This window comes from Cupressus sempervirens, chromosome 9, assembly GCF_028749045.1.
Source record: "Cupressus sempervirens isolate cs-2001-9-10 chromosome 9, ASM2874904v1, whole genome shotgun sequence".
Lineage (NCBI taxonomy): Eukaryota > Viridiplantae > Streptophyta > Pinopsida > Cupressales > Cupressaceae > Cupressus > Cupressus sempervirens.
In genome coordinates, this window is record NC_143126.1 from 714,810,497 (window position 1) to 714,835,045 (window position 24,549).

Here is a 24,549-nt window from a genome sequence, read left to right on the forward strand (position 1 = left end):
TCAACAATGATATCTTGGTTCAGTAGAAAACAACCAACAGTTGCCTTAAGTTCCATCAAAGCTGAATGTATGAAAGCCTTCATGGGAGCTCGTGAAGCAGTATGGTTGAGAAAGCTATTATTTGGACTCTTTGGAAAGCAACTTAAGTCCCACAGTGATTCATTGTGACAACCAGAGCTACATCAAACTTTCTGCTAATCCTGTCTTACAAAATCGATCAAAGCACATCGAGACTCCTTACCACTACATCAGAGACATGGTAAACAAAAGTGTTATCGAATTGATTTATATCAGCACTAATGAGCACAATGTTGACATTTTCACCAAGCCTCTTGCAAGGTTGAAACTAGAGTACTTTAGAGGTAAACTTGGTATGACAAATTTGTAAATACATTTGTAAGTTCATATATTCATGAATAATTGAAAATTAGATTGTTTGCAAACTTGTATTATGAAAAGTGACGATCTTTCATATGTGTAAGGTCACTATTGTAAGGTGACAAACGATCTTTCATATGTGTAAAGTCACTATTGTAAGGTGACGACCTTATCAATAGTTGATCTATCTCCTAACACCAAAATGTGTTGGAGCAAAGTGTTATAATGGTTCTTCGGGCCGAATTTTGCCGGACACCATGAAAATCAATTTGTTATGGTTCTTCGGGCTGGATCTTGCCGGACACCATAACTTAATAGACTACACTTAAGGTGGTGTTTAATCTTGTACTACATCTACTTCAATTCCCTCCTTGCTAAAGAGGGAGTGTTGAAAATGTTAGCATTATAGTAAATTGAAGCTAATATTAATGTTGATTAAATAAGCATATAATATATGTTAATGTTGACGAGAATCTGATTATGGAAGTTTGATATGTTCGAATATATATATTATATTATATATATATATACACATACATACACATACACATTATCATCAACTTCTGTTTTATGTATATTATTATTAAATGCTAATACCGATCAAGTATTAAACGTGCATCGATTTTGTTAGAATCCAAATGCCAATGAAGGACATCGATCGGCTATGTCCTTTGGACGATATATCTTGAGACATGACCACGTAGGGTCATGACTCTATGTGGCATGAGCCACGTAGGGTCATGCCCCTACATGGGCATGCCTCAAAGTATTATATATATGCCGTGTTTGTGATTGCAGAAAAATATCAATAACAGCGGCAATAGAAGTCTTAGTCAAATAATACGTTCTGCCATATATATATATATATATATCTGCTACAAGTTTCAATCTGCTATAATTTTTCAGCCTAGTTCACAAGAAATTTGCATACATCATAACCGAGTCATTGATCTTTAGTACAAGATATATATAGAAAGGAAATAAATCACAAATAGAGTTGAACATTGCTCTAATCATTATATTATTCTGGAAATACAGTTTAGTTATTCTACACCAATAACAATCTATCCATATTTGACAATCCTAACCATTGCTCAATTTTCTCAAAGTTATGGAAAATATTTTGCACTTGGGTAGGAGACACTCTTAAGGTTTCATCTTCATCATTAGTAGAGTGGGAAGAAAGATTCTCAACAATAGTGAGAATCTCATTGGTAGGTATGTGTGTCACATCACAATTCCTAGGAAACAAAGAGGATTCAGGATCAAAGGAACTCATGAGTCTCCGACTTCTAACTAGAGTGCTTAGGCATGACTCAATGTTATAACACTCATGCATAAGAAAATGAAAGAGAGGTGTGTTTAACACATGCAAGTAGAAATTTGAGATAGAGATGCAAACTTGCACTATATCTATGCAACATAAATGAATTTAAGAAAAATTATTGCACATGAAACTCAATGAATAGTACATCTAATCATCAAATCAAAGGTGAAAATTTAACACCACAATTAGAATGAAAATGTTATAATTAGGGTTCACCAAAATGTAGAATAGAAAATGGTGGATGAAGTGAAGTAGATAGATAATCGAATAGGCTCAAGTAGGACTCAAGCATTAAGTAAGTGCAATGACTATTTATGATAATGCATTGGGATAAGTTGGATGACAAGATGACGCAATATAGAAAATTTAACACCACAATTAGAATGAAAATGTTATAATTAGGGTTCACCAAAATGTAGAATAGAAAATGGTGGATGAAGTGAAGTAGATAGATAATCGAATAGGCTCAAGTAGGACTCAAGCATTAAGTAAGTTCAATGACTATTTATGATAATGCATTGGGATAAGTTGGATGACAAGATGACGCAATATAGAAGGCCAAATAAGCAAATATGACTAGTCACAAGTATAGATTGACGTAAATCAGAAAAAAACTTGTAAGTACTTAGAACAAAAACCATAAGATTGTATTTGCTAATGGTTTCAATCTTAAGTTGATGTGCACTGTATAGATCAACTTGGGTGTTTTGTACCTAAGTACGAATTCCCTAGCTCATTGTATACCTTGTACTTTTGTCTGAAGCTTTCATGGACATTATGTTTGATTCCACACTTTTTGGATTAAGTCCCAATAGGTTCTCCACCTATTCCTGCAGATAGAAAAATGGAGAAAATGTTGTCGAAATAGGTTTGCCTTGGTCAAAACCCTATTTAGGATTAACCTTTAAATTGAAATGAAATTGCATGGAAGGAGCAAATGTGAAAGAATTAACCTTGATTTTATTATTTGATTGAGAACTACTCTACTTGGCCATCATGAGAGAGAAGTTTTCTACAATGGAGATGATTGCCCTCAAAGATGCCTTGGATGCTTGAAAACTTGATCTTGAATGTTTGAATGCAAAATTTTAGAACACTTGAATTGCACTTTTCCTTATCAACTTGATGTCCAAATGAAGAGAGGTAGGCCACTTATATATCTACCACAACATTTTGGGATTCAAAAGTGTGAGGAGGCCAACATAGGATCTAATTTCCCACTAAAATAGCACATCAAGCCACCCATTTGAATTTGGACCCAAATCTCCAGGTATAGATCACCTAGGGCATTATGTACCTAAATATATGTCACCCAAGGTGTTCTATACCCAATAAATCACTCAAATTTGAATAGGGAATCAAGGAAGAAAATATGTTTGAATAAGGGGAGATAGGTTGCTAGATCAAGCATAATGAACATGAAATCTTAGGAACGCAAAAATGGGGCCTAGCCGAGCATCTAATTATGGGTGCTAAGTTTTAGAATGATACATTAGGCCCCCACTTTAGCAAGAGTATGAAAACCTCGTGCTGATAGTAAAGTAGATCAATGAAAAGTGAACACCAAAATCAAAATGAGAATGTTATTAGTTAGTTTCCTCAAAATGTACAATAAAAAATGGTGGATGAAGTAGATAGGTAATCCACCTTTTCATTATGCACATACAAAAGGAATATGATTCAATAGGCTCAAGTAGGTCTCAAGCACTAATTAAGTGTAATGATCCTATCTAATAATGTATTGGGATAAGTTGGATGATAGGATGATGCAAGATAGAAAGACAAATAAGAAAATATGACAAGTCATAACAAGTATAGATTGACATAAGTTAGACAAAGGTCCTGTAAGCCCTTGAAACAGAAATTGGAAGACTATACTAACCCGTGGTTTGGATCCAAGGTTGATTTGCAAGGTGTAGATTGCCCTAGGTATTCTGTACCAAGGTACAAATCGCTTGGCTTGCTATATACCTTGTACTTTTGGTTGAAACTTTCACGGATAGTCCATTGGATCTCACACTTTGCTGATTAAGTCCTGATAGATTCGCTTCCCATTCCTTCACATTGAAAAAAGGGGAAAAGGTTGTGGGAGGGAGTTTGCCTTGGTTGAACCCTTGTTTAGGAATTAACCTTGAAATTGAAATGAAATTACATGGAAAGAGTAATTTGAAAGGAATTAACCTTGATCTTCTTGCTTGGTTTTGAACTCCTCTACTTTGCCATCATGGGAGAGAAGCTTGCTACAATGGGGAAGGTTGCCTTCAAAAATGTCTTGGATGCTTGAGAACTTGATCTTGCATGTTTAAGTGCAAAAGTGTACAGCACTTGAATTCCACTTTGCCTTATTAGGCTCAAATTTGAATAAGGAATCGAGGAGGGAAAGATATTGGAATAAGAGGGTATAGGTTGTTGGATCAAGTATAATGAACATGGAATCTTGAGAACACAAAATGGGGCCTACTGAGCATATAATTATACGTGCTGACTTTTTAGGATGGTACAACACCATATGCCACCCTCTTAAATCAACAAAAGAATAAAGAAGCATCTCCTAACATATCTACAACTACTAGTGCATCACTTAGTGGGTACCAAATTCAAAGATATGTTAAATTGTAGAATATGCATGGAAGAGGGATTGCGCATGATGGCTAGGGCTGACCAATTATGCGATGTCAAAAGTGTAATAAGTGGATTCATTTTGCAAGAGATTGCCTTACTAATCAAGTTATTGCATGACTTCTCTTTCGATGGTGTGGATTTAAGGATTATGGTGATGGTAGTTGTCTAAAACAAGCAATGTCAATATGACTATTTCCATAGTTGGTGAGGATGAAGTAATAGCAATTACTAGAACTCAATTGAAAAGAGCCAACTACTTGAAATTGCTAAGAGAAGCAATGATTATTTGAAGCAAGAGTATAAGTTGAGATAATGCTTGAAGGGAGGTGACAATTGCATGTAGGTGTAGCAATTAACAAGCCTAATTATGATAAGGCTATTGCTAGGAAAATATTGTTAACCGTTGTACCTATAGAGGCAATACATTAATTGCATAGTATCTCTGAACAAAATGATGCTATAACTACAAACACAGACATTTTTGGCAATAGGATGGAGTGTACATATGCACATTGTTAGTTTGTGGTGACTAATTAGGGAAGTACTGAACACTCGCCATAATTCCTCGGTGGGGTTCGGAGCTATTTTATCGGATATATTTCCGTGGGCTGACATGTACTTATTCTAGCCCTAATTTTGTAAGTTGCAAAAATCTTGTATAAAATGGCTCAGGGCTAGGGATTACATAGAGAGTGATTATAGATTGTTATCAGGTTGTAATCACTGGATAACAAAAATATTGGACTCTCCGTTTTGTGGACATAGCCCAAGGATTGGGTGAACTACGTTAAATCTTTGTCTTGTGTTCTCTTCTATGTGATTTATTATTTTTTGATATTGGATATATTTGCATGAATTATTGTTTCTATCTCTTTAATCCTAACACAAACGTAGTGTTAGATGGCCCAATATTGGGTGAGATAGACCATATAAAGAAAAGAGAGTGACAAAGAGCATATAATGAAAAAGAAGGAATAAATATTGTTGTCTCTTGTGCTACATAATTAAGTGATTGGCTCTCAATAGTGACCCTAACAGTCACACACATGGAAATTCTAGGGAGTAAACTTACTAATACCATTGTATGTGAAGGGTTTGGTATCAATGATTTTTTTGAAGGATTGCTTGGAGGAGTCTCAAGAAACCCACTGTAGCAACTAACCTTCCATTTTGTAGGAGCATATTAATATGGTATAAAGTTGTTAGGAGTCTTCTTGGAACAAAGAGAAATTATAGGTGCCCAACCATTTATTTTGAATTTCGTAGTCTTCTCCTTAAAGAAGACTTGTGATGCATCACATTGTTTGAGTTGTAGGCAAGGCTGAATTAGTAAAGAACTTGTCATCTTTAGAAAAATAAGGTCAGAAATATATAATAGATTTAAAGAACTGAGAAATGAGCAAATTCGTAGTCTCATATGAAGGGTTCTTAGATTCAAACTTTGATAAAGAATACTTGGTAGACAGGGTTTTAGAGTTATAATCTTGCTTTGGTGATGCAACCAATTCCTTGGACGTTTTTTCTATGGATAATGGAAGATTATGAAATCTTCTAGAATTTCCTTAGAGGTCTTTTTGATTGGCAAATTGAACTAGCTTGGTTATAAATTTGTGGAAAATATAGATATTGAAGTAGGGAAAGGGAAACAATGAGATTATTGTGAAGGACATGCTTTATTAAATCCTACATGTCCATCGTTTGCACATCAAGCCTATTGTCTAAAATCTATAGATTACGAAGTGGATAAAGATGAGTTAGATGATAAACCAAAGAAACAAAAGATGGGGAAAAAATTGCAACTACTTCTAATTAATTGGGAATTGTTACCAGCCTCGATTTATTCCTTGAAATTGTGTATTGATTATTGACTGATTTTCTACAATTTTTCATGTTTAAATTGTGACTAAATCTTGAAAAAAATGGTAATAATTGGCGAGAAAATTGTAAACCCTTATATAGGGAGAAAAATAGAAAGAAAAATACACTGGTTCGCACTAAGCTTAGATTTGATTTGTCAATGTATGAGCCAAAAGAGAAATATCTGTGGAGGAGAATGTTCAAATGCATTGCATTGCATTGATCGACATGACAATGATCACGATGAGACTTGTTTTAAGATTTTAGATTTTCTACTAATCTAATATATGTTGAAATTTTTTAAGGGTTAATTAATTTCTTCATTTAGAACAAGCAAAATTATATTCCTTTAGGGTAAATTTAATAAGTTTGAAGTTGAATAAGGCATTTTGAAGTAAAGTAGTTTGCTTCTTTATAGAAAGGCAAATAATTTTCAGCACTTACTTTGTTTCTAAGTAATTTGGCATCTATAATTTTTTAATAATTTTGAATTCTAATTTGAGGTTATGTTAGGGGAAGTGTTTTAGTCTTTGGGTCCTATAGGAAACAATAGAATAGACACAAATTACATGGAATATTTGTTTGTTTAGTGTTCATGGTTTCTATTGTTTATTTTGTTATCATTCAAATTGGTTTATCCAGCATTGTAGATTTTAGTAGCAAATATCATGTCTTTTTGTTGTTTTGATAAAGTATACTTTTGAATTTGTAGGGCATTATCCTTTTTAAAACAAATAAGTTGGATGACATTGCTTGTTACAATATGTTAAGCTCAAGATTCAGTTCTAGATAGTTTTGCAATATTTTATGGTTCAATTGAGAAATGTTTTCCTTAATATATTTTTCATGAGATTATGATGGTTGTGGTGTTTGTTTTGCAGATTCCTCCCATTATGTTTTGGTCTCTTGGTTGGGCTGCTTTTGGAGGTGCTTTCTTTATTCTTTCAAATGAATTCTCTGAATAGATTTAATGACAAGCTTACTTAATTCCACCTTTAGATTTTTCACAAATAGTTCTAGTGATAGATGTGAATAAATAGACCTTGGCATTAGTTTTATAGAAAATCGGGCATCAGATGATTGCTCTGTTTGTGTTTCATTGATGACGTGCATGTATACATAAGTACTCTTTTTTGTAGGTAAGCTATGTACTTGATAAAAATGTTGTTAGGGTGGATTTGAGAGGACAGGCTAGAAATGATCAAGAACCTTTGTTTTTCACTTGAAATTTATTTGGATTTGCATTATTAATCAAGGATTTTCATTTTTTCATTCAAGAATTCTTATCTGCTTAAGGATTTTCCTTTTCATCCTTTGGACTTTAACTTGCTTACAAGAAGCCTCATTTCCATTCATTGGAATCCTTTACAAAGATCTTTTCATTTTGCATGAACTTCCTTAAATCTTTTTAATTTTCTCCTTTGTATCTCTAGTGTGGGTTTCTAACATAGAGCTGGAAATGCATTTGAAAGGGGAGCACATTGGCAAGGTGGAGCTGGAAATGGCCAAAATGCTTGGGCGCAAATCCACATAGGAGTTGGAAATGACTCCTTTCTTGACTGCAAAATCATTTTTAAAGTGGAAATCCTTCATAATTTGGGTGCAAATGAGAGATGAGCTGGAAATAGACTATCTTTTCCTTCTCTTCATTTGAACTTACTTGAATTGCTTGCATTCTTTTACTAAGGACTTGGAATTTTTTACTAATTTTCCCTTAATAAACTCAAACTTTGATTTTCACATAGCATTTCCATCTTTAGTTCGAGTTGTGATTTTTCAAATTCCACCTTCGACATCCTGATTTTATGACAACATTTGGACATCACCTTGTAACTTAATGTCATTTCACACCATTTACAACTTTTTAATCTTAGTGAAAGTTTTACAACTTTGCCCTCAATTTCCAACTTTGGCAAAGACAACTTTCCTCACTTTTGCATACCTCTTTCACTAATTGATCAAAATTCCTCTCCGAACTTGACAAAACACTATGAGCTTTCCTACTGCTAGGAGACTAAAAGACCAAAAGTACTGACAAGCTAGACAATACAAACAAACACCCACGACAAACTTGTTGGCAGTGGGCCAACGTCTCTTGCTGGATTCACGACATGGTTTAACAACGTGGTTGTATCGGGCATTGACAGATCACTCTTCTGGTACAATGACAGCCCTAGCAATTAACAATTGGTATCAGAGCTTGGTCACAGGTCTGAATCCTTGCAGGCAGCAGCGAGTAATGCTGAGAGGGCGATTGTTGGCAGTGGGTCAATGTCCCTCGCTAGATTCGCAACATGGTTTAAAAGCCTCCTGTATCTTCTATAATTCTAGTGGTTGTATCAGGCATTGACAAGTTGATCTTTTGGTGCTACGGAAACCTAGTAGTTAACAAAACTAAGCTAGCAAGTGGAGAAAAGAGGTGGTCCCGATTGCAACACAACAGTGTAGAATCAGCTAATTGTGCCGTCAACAAAGTATAATCTATTAATGGCTTGATCTAGACTCTGGTAAACAAAGGCTGATAAGATGTTTTATTTAATTACCTATTTCTGACTCAATTTTATCTCAGAAGAGTTGTGGTTTGATATGTTTTACAAAGAAATGAGTTAAGTAGTTGTGTATGAACATAGAAAAGTTTGGGGTAAACAGTTCTCGGTAAGCCCATTTTCGAAAACTATAAATCTTCTTTTTGTTTTTCTGTGGAGTAAATTATCTCAACCAGGGTAAGGAGTATTTAATGTTGTTTTTATTATAAATAAGCTGCTTATACTTAACACACTATTTTTCTGTTATTGGTAAATTTCTGTCCTCTGTTATCTGTTTCTAACAAATCCGCCATTGCGAAGACATACTCGTCTTTGTAGAATTGTGTCATAGACTAATGGCCCATATTGTTGCTGATAAATTCATGGATTGTGAAGATGCAGCTTCACTTGAGAGAGAACAACCTTTCAGAGATTTCAAATAGCGATATTGAAGCTTGTGGTCTGAATGCTCTTGCAAAATGGGTTGCCGAAGCTAAGAAGGAAACAAGTTTGATAGGACTTGGATTGTCTGACATTCATTGGCAGCACATATATTTGCAAAAATATTTGAAAACTTTGGAACTGCTAGGGATTTTGTTTGGACCAAGAAAAAGCGCAAATTTGAATTAAAAGCAAGAACTTTCTTGTCTTAAATCTGGAGCAGGAAGGATGCCTTACAAAACATGCTTAGATCTCTAAATATTGTATGAAACAGCTTGCAGTGCACAGGTTAAAGTTGAAACTTGAAATTCAAAAGCATTTCCACTTTTAATGATATATTACTGCAACTGAACAAGGTACAATATCAAATAACAGAAAATGTCAATAACTAATATTTTGCAAAGAAGGTAAAGTCCAAGAGCATGTTGTAATGATAAATTGGTATCTAGCAAGAACATTACATTAATCCATTTCTATCATGGAGGAAAGCTAATGATCCATGGAGTTGAAAAACGAAAGCTAATGATTGAACTATAGAAAACATTAAGACGGAAATTTAGAAAAGTTCAAGAGAAAGATGCGTCAACTGAAGCAAATGAAGAAGATGACAACTGGAATGTATATGTCATAGAAAACTTTAAAGGATCAAAATAGTAAGATGAGTCAACTGAAGAAAATGACAGCTAGAATGTATGTGATGTAGAAAACATAATAGAATCTTTAACAGAATTTTTTTCTTGAGATAACTGAGGCAAAGTGTCTCCAGCCCCAAAGAGAAAACCATGCCTTTTGACAAACTGTCAAATTGGGGGAAACTGAAATATCATAAGTGAAAAATTAGGAACTTTCTATCTAGTTCTAGTCAGTCTCTTTTTTTCTCTGCTAGGTCCTTCCATCATTTACTTGACAACCCGGAATCTCCATCTTGAGTGCTTTACATATCTTTAGTCATATGAAAAACTCAAAGTACTGTCAGCACCTCAGTTCCCTTACTGATATCTTCTGGAATTTATAGCTATTCTAGAGCTAGTTACATAAACAATATAGTTTCCAAATTGTTAAAAAACCCTTCATTACATTTTTGGAATTCATTGCTATTCTATAGCTAGCTATTGAAACGAAAGATTTTCAAGTCAAAAGAGAACTCTTCATCTTCTTAGTTGGAAAAAAAGCTGTGTAACTAATTTCAGTTATTTACTGCAGATTTTTCCTCAAGAAATAAACTTGCTGAGGTTTGTGTGAAGAGTTGTAAAAGCAATTCATAACCCAATTTTTTCAGATCCACAAAGAATTTCTGTTCGTTCCCTGGCGGATCCTCCAAATGTGCAGTGGCTGATTTTTGTACTGATTTTGCTAAGCATACAGCAATCCAAAGCAATCAAGTCTATCCACTTTCTTAACTAAGATTCAAAGAGAAGAGAATGCTTTGGGACAGCTGGACCAAACCTATATGGATACTATATCATACACAAGTATGATGGTGTGCCTAATGTGTGTTGATTAATATTCAAAGATTGACTGAAATGAATACCAGAGTGCATATGCATCACTAAAATGAACAAAATCCCCAGTAGAAAACACTAAGGAATCCTTGAAGAGAATGGGAGGAATAGAAAGAAAATTCACTATCCAAAGCATAGAGTTAAATAAAATCATCAAGAAATCCAAAACGTGTTTATCCATAGCATTGTTGGCTTGTGCCAAACTCATTATCCAAGGCACAGAGTTGAATAAAATCTTCAGGAAAATTGTTTGTCCATAGCATAGTTGGCTTGTGCCAAACTCATTATCCAAGTCATAGAGGTGAAGAAAGCAATGGGAATATTATACGTCTATAGCATTGTTGGCATGTATCCACATTTATGGCTATGTCTCGTATTGTGTTTGATGTGGCATGATTTTATTTGCCTAAATGTCTTGAGTGTTTTGCTGTCTTTGCTTGCATCCCTGTTTATATAGTGATTTGTCCTCACTTGTTGTGCAAGATGCATTTTGGGTCCTATTTTTCTTACTATCGTACCACTTGTTGTGAGGTTTTCACACCATCGCCCCAAAAAACAATTTTGGGGACCCGCTTTTTTTGGTCATACGGGCAAAATTTTTGAAGTTGTCCAAAATTTTTTGGTCTTAGAAAATTTTACGTCTTTGACACCTTCAGGCTAGGAGGGGGGAGGTTAGGTTTATTTTTCACCTAGTTTTAAGCTTGATTTTCTGGAATGACTAATTTTATCCTTAGGCCGAACAAATTTCAAAGAACAACACTTGGTAAGATAAAATTGTGAATTTTGTACTTAGACGATTTTTTTTTGAAAATTTGGATATAATTGTATAAACTTGGAGTAATTTTCAAAAAATGAAATTTTTGTTAGATTTGGAGTTTTTTTGGAAAATCTTGAATTTTTTCGGTGAAAAATAAATTAATTTTGTGATGGTGAAATCAAATTGGAAAATCGATTTTAGATTCTAGAGAAATGATTTATTTCTGTTAATAAATTAAAATTGCATAGCAAAATTGATATAAATTAAATTGCAAAAATTTGCATTAAATGGGTTAAATTTGCCTTGAAGATTTTAAAATATTTGAAGAAATTAGTAATTTAAAATTGAAAAAAATTGATTTTGGCTCGCCAAATCCGTTTTTAATGATATATTAATTACTAAATCGTCATTAAATGAAAGTGTTTAGCATCTCCAAGGCTTTATTAATTTTATTTTTGCAATTTTGGTGTAACTGACAATTTAAAAATGCAAATTTCATTGTGGCAAAATTAATTTTTGGCTTAACATTTAATTTGGGTCGGAATTGTGCATCAATTAATGTATTTTTTCCCTCTCCTAGGTGCAAGTCGGCCAGCTAGGGAAAGCATGTGGATTGGGTATAAAAGGGATCTCCTTCCCCTTATCTCCTCATTCACTCCATCCTCCTCTTCCATGCTAGGATGATTTTTTTGGCAAAGGGCAGATTTCCATATTTGGCGATTTCTTCTAAAGGGAGCAGCTCTTCTTCCTTGGCGATTTTCTAAGGCAGCATTGGGCTTGGTGATTTCCTTCCATGCTTGGGACAGACTTCACTTGCCTTGGATGATTTTGTTTGACAAAGAGCAGATTTACATGTGTTTGAGTTCTTGCTTGGGCAGCCTCCTTCCAAACTTGGTGATTTTACTTGCAAAGGAGAACTTTTCCATGCTTGACGAATTGTTTCTAGGGCAGATTTGTATGCTTTAAGAAGATTTCAGGGTCTTGGCGAATTGTTGCAAGGGCTGAATTTTTTCATTCTTGGTGATTTTTGAGGGCAGATCTGCACTTCATGCTAGATTTGATTTTTCTTGCCCTACATGATTCTTGATTGAGGTCTGATTTCCTCTAGAGGCTGCGATTTTCTCCTAGAGATTGGATGATTTTTCTTGGTGAAGAAAACAAGTGATAAAGTCTGATTTTTGTGGCACATGCATGGGCAATCTCAAGAGGACAAAATTCTGATTTCTTCAGCTAGGGCATCAATATTTGCAAGGGGCTTGAAATTCTTAGGTCTGATCCGAAATTCAAAAGAAAACCCGACCATTGGTAAAGGTAAGTTCAATTCATTTAGAGTTGAAAGAGGTCCTTAAGCAGATTTTGCTCTTTGTTCTTGTCTAATTTTGTTTCTTTTGGTTCTTCTTGCATTCATCATCCACCACTTCATCATCCCATCCTAAGTTGAAGATTGGAGATTGATAAGGGTAGAATCCATGATAGGACATTTGAAGAGGCATAAATGAGCTAGATCACCCTAGGTTGAAGTTGAGAGATATAAGTGTAGTCCATCCTAAGGTAACGAAGGGGCAGAAATAAGTGTTAGTCCCACCCTAGGTTGAAGATTGGAGATTGATAAGTATAGTGATAGGACTTGGCAAGGCCGAAATAAGTTAGAATCCATCGATAGAAAGAAGGTTGGAGATCAATAAGGGTAGTCCATATCACTTAGAACGAAGGGGTAGAAATAAGTATTTAGGATGGTAGATGTTAGTGCAAGCAAGAATCCTAAGGTAACAAATACTAAGAAAGACAAAGAGGATATGATGCCCAAAACAACTTTCTTCTCGAAAATGAGGCGAATAACCGATACTAATGTCGGTACAGTAAATATGATACAGGTAAAGGACAGACTAAAGGAATGACAATCCCCCATAGCAAAGAAGATATACAAAAGTGGAATTGTATATGCAACAGTTTTTCCTCCTACCTTGCCTTGCCCAGAGTTGGTCATGGAGTGCGCATCCAGGTTTGATCTGATTACTAAATCCATCATTTTTGATGAAGGGAAGAGGGTGTTAGCCAACAATGGTGGACAGGTGATCGAAGAAACATTTAACATTCCCTAGTACAAGAGCATGACAGTGGTGATGATGGATCAGGTGGCCAAGTCATTTCAGAATAACTAGGAAGCTTATTTCATGCATCTAAAATAGGATTGACTATAGGAGGGAAAGAGAGGAGTAACTAGATCATCAAGGCTCACAGTGGCAGATTTCAAATTAGAATGCGGCGATCTCATTGTGCTCCTCAATCGGATCATGGGCCTAGCGCAAGGTATGCAATTCAAAAACTGGATGTACTTTTTTATTGATGAAATTGAAAAACGAAAAATAAGATTTGATTGGGCTAGGATCATAAGCGAGAATCTAGAGTTGCAACTTAGAACTATACAAAATAAAAAACAATTCTACATGGGCTCCTATCTGTTTTGTCTAATTGCTAGATTGTATAAAAGTCTGGGACTTAAGGCCTTAGGAGAAATTGGCAGTGGGCCAGGGCAATATTTGGTGTGTGAATGCTATCCACATCTTCATTTGCACAACAAAAAAGATTACAAAATATTTTGTGATGCCTTTGCCATGAAGACAGTAAGGGTACTATTAGGGACACCTGCTAAGAGACTTTCATCGGAAGTAAAAGCAAAGATTAATAAGTATGGGAGTTGGTTCATCCAATTTCTGCAATTCACATACATTAGAGTAGCAGGAAGCATAGTTTGTCCCAAGAGACTTCCAAGATACCCACCTGACAAAGTAGTTTTGATGGAATTGGCTAGGCAACTTGAGCATTATGACAAAATAATGAAACTCAAGGGTAAGACATGCATTACCTTCTCATTCGAAATTGGCAATGATAGTTGCCCCAATCATGTCGCCTTTGCAGCTGTGGAGAAGGAATTGGAATGGTATCATCTAGGATGGTACAGAACAAGGCAAGGATTCAATCCTAATGGTCTTATCAAGGTATCTCATGGAAATGCATTTAAACATGTTTCCACTATAGAAGACTTTTGGGCCAATGCCAAGGATGACTTTCATGTGAGAAAGCTAGCTTTCTCAAAGTTGTTGGTGAACATGATGATAGATATCAAATGGAGAGAGGCCTTGATATTCCCGATCAACTAGAAGATGATGGAGATGTGTTGAGAGAAGATTATGATACAGTAGAAGGAACAGAGTTGAATCTAGTAGACTGGGATGATCATTAGGATCCTTCCTTGGAAGTAGTCACAAGGATAGCTGATTTGCATACCGAGTCGTGGTATAATGGAAAGTTAAAGAAACTACAAAGTCAAAGGGTACACCTTACTTATGAAAAGATGAAGCCAAAAGAGGGTCCGGTGGAATTAGTCAGATAGAAGGGTGAAGGAAGTAGCTGGCAACAAGAAACAATTAGAGGCAAGAAGAGAGCTTTGGAGGTTGAGAAAAACAAAGAACATCCGAAACCTCCAACAAAGAGATAGCAAGCAGCACCGTCAAGGGAAAGTATAATTGAGGCTAGAGGCCAAGAAGATGACACAAGTGAACAAAGGACCGCAGTAGAGGTGAGTTTTGATTTAGAGTCAAGTGGTTACAGTGATAGCACCAAGTACTCTCCTCTTTCAGAAAACCAACAAGGAGGTGACATGGTAGTTACTAGTGGAGAAGAAGATGGACTGATTGATATTGAGGAAATAAGTGAGGCGCCCGAGGCCGTTGGTGATGATCAAATAATTGAACCAAATCTAGATTTGGGGAGATGCATTGCACCACTATGATTAAGGCAAATGCTTATGCCAAGAGGCGAGGTAGTAACTACTCAAACAGTTGAAGACATCCAAGGATTAATGGAAAGAGGTGATAGTGAGAACCATAAACAAATGGCAAAAAATGGCAAAGGTGATTAGGAGCGACAGTGATGGTCACCGAAGGGTTTAGATTGCTATACCGACAGTTGACAAGGCATTGGATGAAATTGCAGCCCAAGAATATGAGATAGTGGAGCATAACTTGGGAAGAAACATGGATGACATGGAATGTGAGGAGATTCAGGAGGGTATAGTTTCAATAAGAGAAAGGTTGAGGAAGGCAAATGAAAGGATCACAAATTTGGAGGCCAAGAACAAATATTGGAGAGATTGCCAACCTATCCAACAGTTGCACTAGGCAGCCCTTCCTCAAGACAACGGGAGCAATATAGAAAAGATATCGGCTCAACTGCATGAAGTCAAGGATTGGATCTATGATACAATCTAAGATGGGCGAAATTTCTTGCCTTCCTTTATCTTGACATTCCGGTCATTAGTGACTGTTAGAAACAAATTCAAACTATTTGAAAAGGAGTGGAAGGATTTCCTTCCAGTCAAGGATTTAGCTATTTCTAGGCTATAGGCATTCATTGGTCTACCAGAGACATATTTGGAAAGGGCCAAGTTGGTTGATGAAGGAGGATTGAGTACGGTTGAGTCTTGGTTTGTTGCCTTGACTACCAAATTGAGAACACTCGAGGAGATATAGAAGGCAGTTGCATATCACAGCCCAAGCGTCGACACTTCCATTTCAACCATGATGAGCGACATTGGGACGACACTTAATTTTGAAGACATCAGAGAAGAGGACATCAATGAGATAGGGCTTGGAGCAAAATTGGATGAGTTAGGAAAGGCTGCTATCAAGAAGAAATATTTGGGCACCCTTTCCTCCCTCAATGCCTTTATTGGATACGCAAAAGAGTATGAGAAGAACCATGAGAAGACACTATAGGCAGCAAGTAGCATGATGAAATCAGCTGAGCTCAAGATAAAGCATACACCTTGCCCTCCCATGGAGGAAGTCAATGAAAGGCTAGCTAGGTTCATTGCCTTAGCTAAAAGAACGAAAGAAAAAGGGAGATTTATATTAGAAGATCATTTGATGTAAGCCTAAGTGACAATTTCTCTTTCTTCTAGGGTAGAACAAGTGTCTAATTTTGATTGGCCACCATTTTGGTGTCTTCTCATTGGTTTCTACTATTCCACTTTTTTCATTGGTCCATTGACGAGGTGGTATCTTCTCATTGGCCGATGGGGTAGCAATCCTAATTAGGGTTTCTAGGATCCGATCTGGATCGTTGATTTTGCCTCTTTATCTCTACCATCGGTTGTACATTTTGGCCTCTATATAAGGCCATTTGCTCTCATTTGTAATGGTCGAAGAAAATTGTTGCAAAGATAATACCAAAAAATTGCTTTTCTTTCTCATTGTTGTGACTTGCATGGTGATTAAGAGCTTTTGGTGTTGTTGCATGGTTTTTACTTCCAATAGTTAGAACTAGATTTCATTTTTAAGTTAAAATAGATTTCATTCCAAGTTGTTAAGTAAGAGTAAAGTAGATGGGTAGTTGCATGGTAGCGTTAGTGGATGTTAGATAGGGATCAATAACTAGAGCACTAGCATCCTAGTGGCTTGTTAGGAAGCCTTGTGCGGTAAACTAGTCCTTTCCCTTTGAATCATAGCATCTATGGAGGTGGAGCCACTTGTAAACTTTCATTAGATTCGGTCCCGTCCATTTGCTAATCCTTTCATTCATAGGAGTAGGAGTAGAATAGCAAGTAGTTAGGAGGTGGAGTTTTGAAGAGGAAAGTTAGGAAGCTGTAAGTCACAAGAACATTCACCCTCCATCACCATCACCTTCTCCGTCAACATCATCTAGCATTCACACCGAATCACCACCACGATCATTCCACCATAGTTCAAGTCATCCTCAAGCAAATAGTGTAAGACCGCCTACGTGATTACCAACAAATCACATTGATATACTGAGTTAGTATCCACAGGTGTAAGGAACATTGGAGTTCTTGCTTATGTCCGCATAAGTATTAACTTTTCAAAAGAGGAATTGTGTATTTGATACCTCGTATCAGATATTCAATTGCTAATATTTTATGTAGTGGTACAAAAACTGACATCAACACCACAAAGGTAAGATACTCTTAACTACTTGTCTCCGTTGTCTTCTTGGGGTGGACTTCTGCGTTGTGTGTTTTACTTTCCTGTGGTGGTTGCATATGTTATTACAAGCATATCCTATGTTGTGGTACTCTTCCTTGGATCTACAGGGTTTTTTGTAGTGGCAAAATGGTTGAGTGGGCTTGGTACTTCCGTAATGTGTTGCAGTTGTATCAAGAAATCATTTTTTACTTTTTTGCCCAAACTACTAACATGGTGATATTTTCTAAGTAATGGGAATTCGATTATGTACAAGAGTTTTGGTTAGTAGTAAGCTTGATTTCCAGACTTATGGAGACACTAAAGGATTCACATTGACAAGGGGGTAAGAGATTCCTGAAGCATGTGAATGGGCACTAATTTCATCAACTTCAACATGGTATCAGAGTTCCAGATCTTCATGCCCTTGTTCTGTTTATGAGAGGTTTGACATGGCTTTCAAATCTGTGCTTTTTCTTTCAGAGGGTTACATTTTTCAGAGTTATTTTGTATTGAATCTCGGGGTCACTAATTTTCGGATCACTTTGAGCCCAAACTGACATCACCGTTGAGCTCAAAGGACCCAAAAACTTTTATTTTCATATAAAATTTGTTAATTTGGACACAGTTGGAATTTGAAGCAAAAAATTTTGCCATGCAAATTGAGATTTTTTGGTTTGAAAATCGAGATTTTTGGCACGTTTCCCAAGGCAGTGATTTTCTAATTTTTGACACAGGAATTGAGATTTCTTAGTTCAAAAATCGAGATGTTTGACACATTTCCTGAGGTGGCGATTTTATAAACTTTGACACACAAATTGAGTTCTTTTTAACGTTGAGAATTTTAGCAGATTTCTCAAGGCAGCAATTTTGTGATTTTTGATATGAAAATCGAGATTTTTTTGGCAAATCATGATTTTTGGGCACACATATCAAGACTATTTTGGTACAAAACTAACACATTTCTCGAGGCAATCTTTGGTGCTGGTGGACATGTTTTTCAAGGCATTCTAGCATGGATCCCAAGGCGGCAATTTTTTTGCTTTTCCAACACTTTTTTTGGACCTACATGTGGTTTTTTGGCTATAAATTGCTCATTTGGACTTCGTTTTTGGCAAACGAGATATTGCCGAAAAGCTGATTCCAAGACCATCATGATGGTGCAGTTTAATTGGATTTTTGATGCTGTTTGGTTACTTGTTTTGGCTTTCAAAGTCAGAAGTTCTATTTTGCACTCCGAGAGAGAAACTTTGACACGCAAATTGAGTTTTTTTTAACGTTGAGAATTTTAGCAAATTTCTCGAGGCAGCAATTTTGTGATTTTTGACATGAAAATCGAGATTTTTTTGGCAAATCATGATTTTTGGGCACACATATCAAGACTATTTTGGTACAAAACTAACACATTTCCCGAGGCAATCTTTGGTGCTGGTGGACATGTTTTTCAAGGCATTCTAGCATGGATCCCAAGGCGGCAATTTTTTTGCTTTTCCAACACTTTTTTTGGACCTACATGTGGTTTTTTGGCTATAAATTGCTCATCCGGACTCCGTTTTTGGCAAACGAGATATCGCCGAAAAGCTGATTCCAAGACCATCATGATGGTGCAGTTTAATTGGATTTTTGATGCTGTTTAGTTCCTTGTTTTGGCTTTCAAAGTCAGAAGTTCTATTTTGCACTCCGAGAGACATACTTTGAGACGTTCTATTTTCCAAATTCGGCTCCAAGCACATCCCATTCAGTATTTTGCTTTTCTGCATTGTGATGGATATCTTTGGTTGTTTGAGGTCTAGGGATTGATTTTGTTGTTTCAGATATTTTTCATGGGTTATATTATCTATTGTATCATCCTTATGTCTCTTTTGATCTTTGTTTACATCCTTTTGTAGTATTTTTGCAAACGCATTAAGATAAAGTGACACTCTATTGCATTTTGGGATCTTGCACATCTCTGTGTTTTGTTGTGCTCGCACTACATTATAAAGTGCCTTGGGGGGTTTCATGTTGGCCATATTCACCATCTTCCTTTGTCAAGTGAGTGTTCCTTCCACAACATTAGCCTCATGACATGTCGATGACATGTGCCATTGGTGTTTGTACTTCTTCTGCACTCTCGATCTTCTTGATTCTTCTTTTTATAGGAGATATTGTATTCGGTTTTAGTGTTCATGTCTTACCTCTCAACATTATACGGGGTTTATGTTGGTTCTATTGCTTTCTTGGTTCGATGGAGTGAGCTATGTATTCAGTATTTGATCCTATGTACTAGGTGATTGCAGTGGCCGGATACCTATGCATTTCATTGAGATGGATTATTTATGATATAGACATTCTTTCATTCATATTTTTGGAGGCCATGAAGATACCTTCCATCTTTGATTGATTAGCTCTTCAGATTTAGTCTTTTCTATTTGGTCATGTTCTATGCAGTGGATGTTCTTCAGATCAACAATTTGGCAGTGTTTGCAGCTTCATGCTTCAGTGGTGTTCTTCATGATCATCCTTCTGTTCCTATCTTTTGGAACATTCTTTCCATCTCTTTTTGTAGTAGAGTTTTTCCCATGTGGTCTTCTCTATTTCTCCTCTTTTTAGAGATTTGGTTGTGCTTGGGTACCTCATTAGGCTTTGTTGTCAGGACCCAATTCTTCTTTCAATAGTAGTTTCTAGGTTTTTAGCTACTCCCTAAGTTTATTTTAAGGGGGCTGTTATTTTAATAAAGTATTTTCTTATTAAGTAAATCATATTGTTTTAATTATTAAGTCACTTATTATCTCTAGTTTACTTAAGCTAAACTTTAGGCATATAATAATTAATTCTTTTATTAATTATTATCATGCAACCTAGGTTAGATTCTTGTTGGGGTTTTGATCTCTTTTTATAAGGATTGATCTCGTTGTAATTTATTCATTCATTCACTTTTGATTATAGCAATTTCTCTTTTTGCTCATCAAGAATGTCTTGTCTATGGATCTGACAATTCCAACCTCCATAGCTTTTTGCTTCTCTCTTTTGTGACAGGTGTTTGCATGCAGGTGATTCTTGGGAGTTGTGGGGTTGATATTTCATCAACTTCAACAACTCTCAAGAATCACTTGCATGCAAACACCTATTACAGAAGGGAGAAGCAAAAAGCTATGGAGGTTGGAATTGCCAAATCCATAGATGAGACATTCTTGATGAGCAAATAGAGAAATTGTTATAATCAAAAGTGAATGAATGAATAAATTACGAAGAGATCAATCTTTATAAAAGGAGATCATAACCCTAACAGGAATCTGACCTAGGTTGCATGATAATAATTAATTAAAAAATTAATTATTATATGCCTAAAGTTTAGCTTAAGTAAACTACAGATAATAAGTGACTTAATAATTAAATCAATATTATGTAATTAATAAGAAAATACTTTATTACTCTAATAGTAGTTAATAGTAAGAAAGTGGAAGATTGCTTTGGATTCCATCCCCCAATTTGCTCCTAACGTGCAACAAGATTTGGTAGTGAATTAATTGTTGGTAAGTGAATTTTTATTTTTATTTTGAGGGGGAATCTTTGTGTGAACAAGCAATAGACAAAAAGAGTGGAATGTTCCGATTAGTAAGTGCAGAGAGCAGTGATTACTCTACGCATTTTGTAGCTCCAAGCAAGTAATAGTTGGAGAGACTTAAAAGTAGACAAGTCTAAAGATAACGGATTTTCACAATTGATGACAATGTTGCTAGTATGCTTCTGGATATGATTGTGTAAATATTCTGACATCAAAAATTTATACACAGTTATATCCAGAAGCATATACTTGCAACAGTAGACAAGTCTGTTTACAGCAGATTCCCATTTTGTCCTTTGGATCAAAATACACAAGCACTAACCTTGACAAATGAAAAAGACTTGGATCAACTCTAGTTCTCGAAGGTTCAGTTATAAATAAGCTCACATTACCTATTTCTTCTCCGTCAACAATAGTTCTTTGCCTGAGGTGTTAGTAGAGGTTTCAAGTGGAGTTGACCACTTAGTTCAGATTGTCCAACCTGAACCCCTTAGCTTTGGATATTTTCCAATGAGTATTTCCAGATCCTACATGGGTACTTCTCTAGTGATACATAGTAGTGTCATTAGCTCTTCCAATATGTGCCAAGGTAGAGACACCTAGTGGTATTTGCTTCTTTCTTGGTCGCCATTTATTGTCTTCAATAGCTTACATCTCATTGAGGTGTCCTGCCTTTGCACAACTATATACTTCTACTTTTTTAACCCCCACTTTTATGTTTCATTATTTTCTTTCTTTTCTTTCCTTTATTTTGTTATCTTTGATTCTAGGGCCTTTTTTCTTTGACGAATTCATTGTTTTGAACAGTTGCATGCTGCAATCCCCTTGATCTATTCTCTATCATTTGTGGACATTAGTATAATTTTTTTCTAAATCAATTTAAGCATTCAGCCATTGATGCAATTGAAATGTTGTATGGTTCATCATGAAATCCAACAAGGCTATTGGTATTTGTGAGTTTCAATCATAGATTAAAATATTGCATATATATTAGGATATAATGTTTTTGTCACGATAAGTTTGACTAGGTGATAAAATACACAACTTTATCACCAATATACCAATGATATGTTGTTTAAATATCAGCCGCAATTTGCTAATAGGGACTGCCGGCCCAATTGAAATTCATTTTATATTTCAACAGTTGTCAAGTGTTCTTTGAGTGAGAAAATATGAGATTCAAGGAAAAGAAAGGTGATTTCCAAGGATCTAGAGAATAAAATAATATAGAAAATGGGGTGTGCCATGGAGTTCTTTGCAGTTCTCAAGGTGCCAATATGGCATTTGTGGTGAGAGCGCTGCCCCTAGACCCCAGGCACCCCCCTCCCTGTTTTGGAGTACACTACAACTTCGAGTTTGTGTAGTACAGATCATTATCTACACTCGTCATAGACTTCTTGAATATTAATTTATGTATACTTGTAATCGAGAAGACAACTTTTTTTTGTTGTTGGAGGGAGGGGGCAGTATTATTTAGTTGGTATAAAATGCCTATTGTTGTGTTTGATAATATAAGTTGAGTCACAGTCAGTTATGCAGGGAGGAGGAGGCACAAGCACAATGAACTTCTAGGACTGGAGCTCCTGCCCCTCTAGTAGATTTTACTAAAGCTGTTGGGAAGCGGAAGAGGAAGATGTAGACCATTTTGATGTTGTACTTGTATTTACTTATATCTTGGCAAAGACAACTTGCTTTTCTTAGTCTACTTTAGAGTTCAGACTATCAAGCTATGCCTACTAGCCACCAACATTCCACATAAGGATGCCATTTTGTACCCTATTTGCATTTAAATATATCTGCACTTAGCTTGTTTGTTTTATTTAGTCATTTACTGACTCATTAGATGCTAGCTTGTTTGTTTTATTTAGTCATTTACTGACTCATTAGATGCATCTCCTCATTGAGTTTTGTGATTTTTAATTTTTTTAAATTTTTACTTAAAATTAAGCAATTTTTAAAGTTCCCAATACTTTGCGGATAAGTTTCTGGGTTATCTCCGATATGATTTTTGTTGTTGGCAATAAGTTGCCGATAGCGATATTTGAACATGTCTGTAACCATAATGTTGATAGCTATCTTGGTCACCTGTCATGCGTTCCTTCTCATGGACAAATTCAATGACTAGAAGTTATTTTCAAATCTTGTGCCCAAAATGCCATTGGTATAGGAGAATTTGAAGTAGGTGTTTATACCATGATTCATTAATCACTTCTCCAAATATATTTATTTCCATCTTTTCCTTTCCTAGTTTTTCTGTTCATATAAATTAACATCTGTTCTGTTTCAGACAACGTGGAAGTACTATTTAATGTTTTTGTTCTTGTTAATCTCTTTGAAGCTTTCCTTTATAAAAAAAAAGTCTCTCATCCATCTTTGCACGATGTCAAGTTTTCTTGTGTGAGGGGAAGCTTCTGTAGAAGTAGCCTTTTGTTCTTAAGAAAAGATGAAAGTGGACAAAAGATAGAAATATATGAATCTATTTTTTGTCAGCTTTATACCCTCCTATTTTAAAAACTGTCTATGCTTTACAGGTTTTCTTTTATATTTGTTTGTGTTTGCATAAAGCGTATCTATCCATCACAGCTCTCTATAACTTTTGTAGAAATGGGAAAGTTGAGCACTGATATATTTTGTTTGCATTTGCAGGGACTAGCTTGCCTGCTTTTGCCCAAGTTTCAATTTCTTCATATTATGCAGCCTCAGCTACTTCACATTACTCAATTTCACAGCTCACAAGGCGTATTGAAAGCTTTGCTACCCGTAACCTTTCTAGAAATGAATTTAGCAAACAACCTGATCCAAGACACTAATATGAAACTGATAATTTTCTGTCCACCACCATCAGAAAAATAAATGCAAGTTTTCTTTATGATGATTCATTGTCCTGCCCTATTTTCTCTCATTTGTGATGAATTAGAAATATATGAGGAAGGCTTGTAATTAATGGCTTAAGTTCTTTCCCCCTCATCTTATTAAATTTTTATTTGGATTGATTATGAGAATGATCATATAAACAGGGTCAATTGATGATGTGATCTAGTGTATCCATCAATGCAGTCTCGGATAATGAAGTGGTGAGGTTCCGTTACATATGTACAACACGGCGCCCTGGTTTCTTTATCATGTATATATTAATTCTGTTTAACCCTTGATGTTCTGAAGGTGAAACGAGTGACGAGGGTTTTAGTTCATTTGAGATCAACCAAGGGATCTAATTTTCATACACACATTTGATTTAGTGTATACATATGCCTTCTTTATTTGCTTTTGAATTCTTTTAATTGGCAAAAAGCTACTATTTTGTAATGGTTCTTTGTTTTGCTGGAAGCAGGTCAGCTGGTATGCAATAGTTATTATGCTTCTATGCATTGAAAAGCTGATTTATGGATAAGACTTGAATCAGATAATTTTGAAGGATTTTAAAGAGTAATTGTTCTATATATATGTAGATATTCTAATTGTAACAATTACTCTTATGATTTTGATAATTTGCTGAACATTTGGGATGTAAATACTAATTGATCCTTAAATTATTGTTTATTCCTAGCACATATGTTTGACAGTACATGGCCTGAAGTAAACACAATTGAGTTTGAAATGAAATAGAGAGTA

At 35.6% G+C, this 24,549-nt stretch overlaps 1 protein-coding gene across 1 annotated transcript in view; it reads left to right on the forward strand.

Moving 5' to 3' along the window:
* Positions 1 to 24,243, forward strand: part of LOC149540720 (uncharacterized) — a 165,094-nt gene extending 140,851 nt beyond the window's left edge. The window contains exons 5-6 of the mRNA XM_089801813.1: positions 7,066 to 7,111; positions 23,584 to 24,243. Of these exons, the coding sequence (XP_089657939.1) occupies positions 7,066 to 7,111; positions 23,584 to 23,747 (210 nt within the window). The 3' untranslated portion in view covers positions 23,748 to 24,243. The remainder of the gene's footprint in view (positions 1 to 7,065; positions 7,112 to 23,583) is intronic.
* Positions 24,244 to 24,549: the final 306 nt, after the last annotated feature.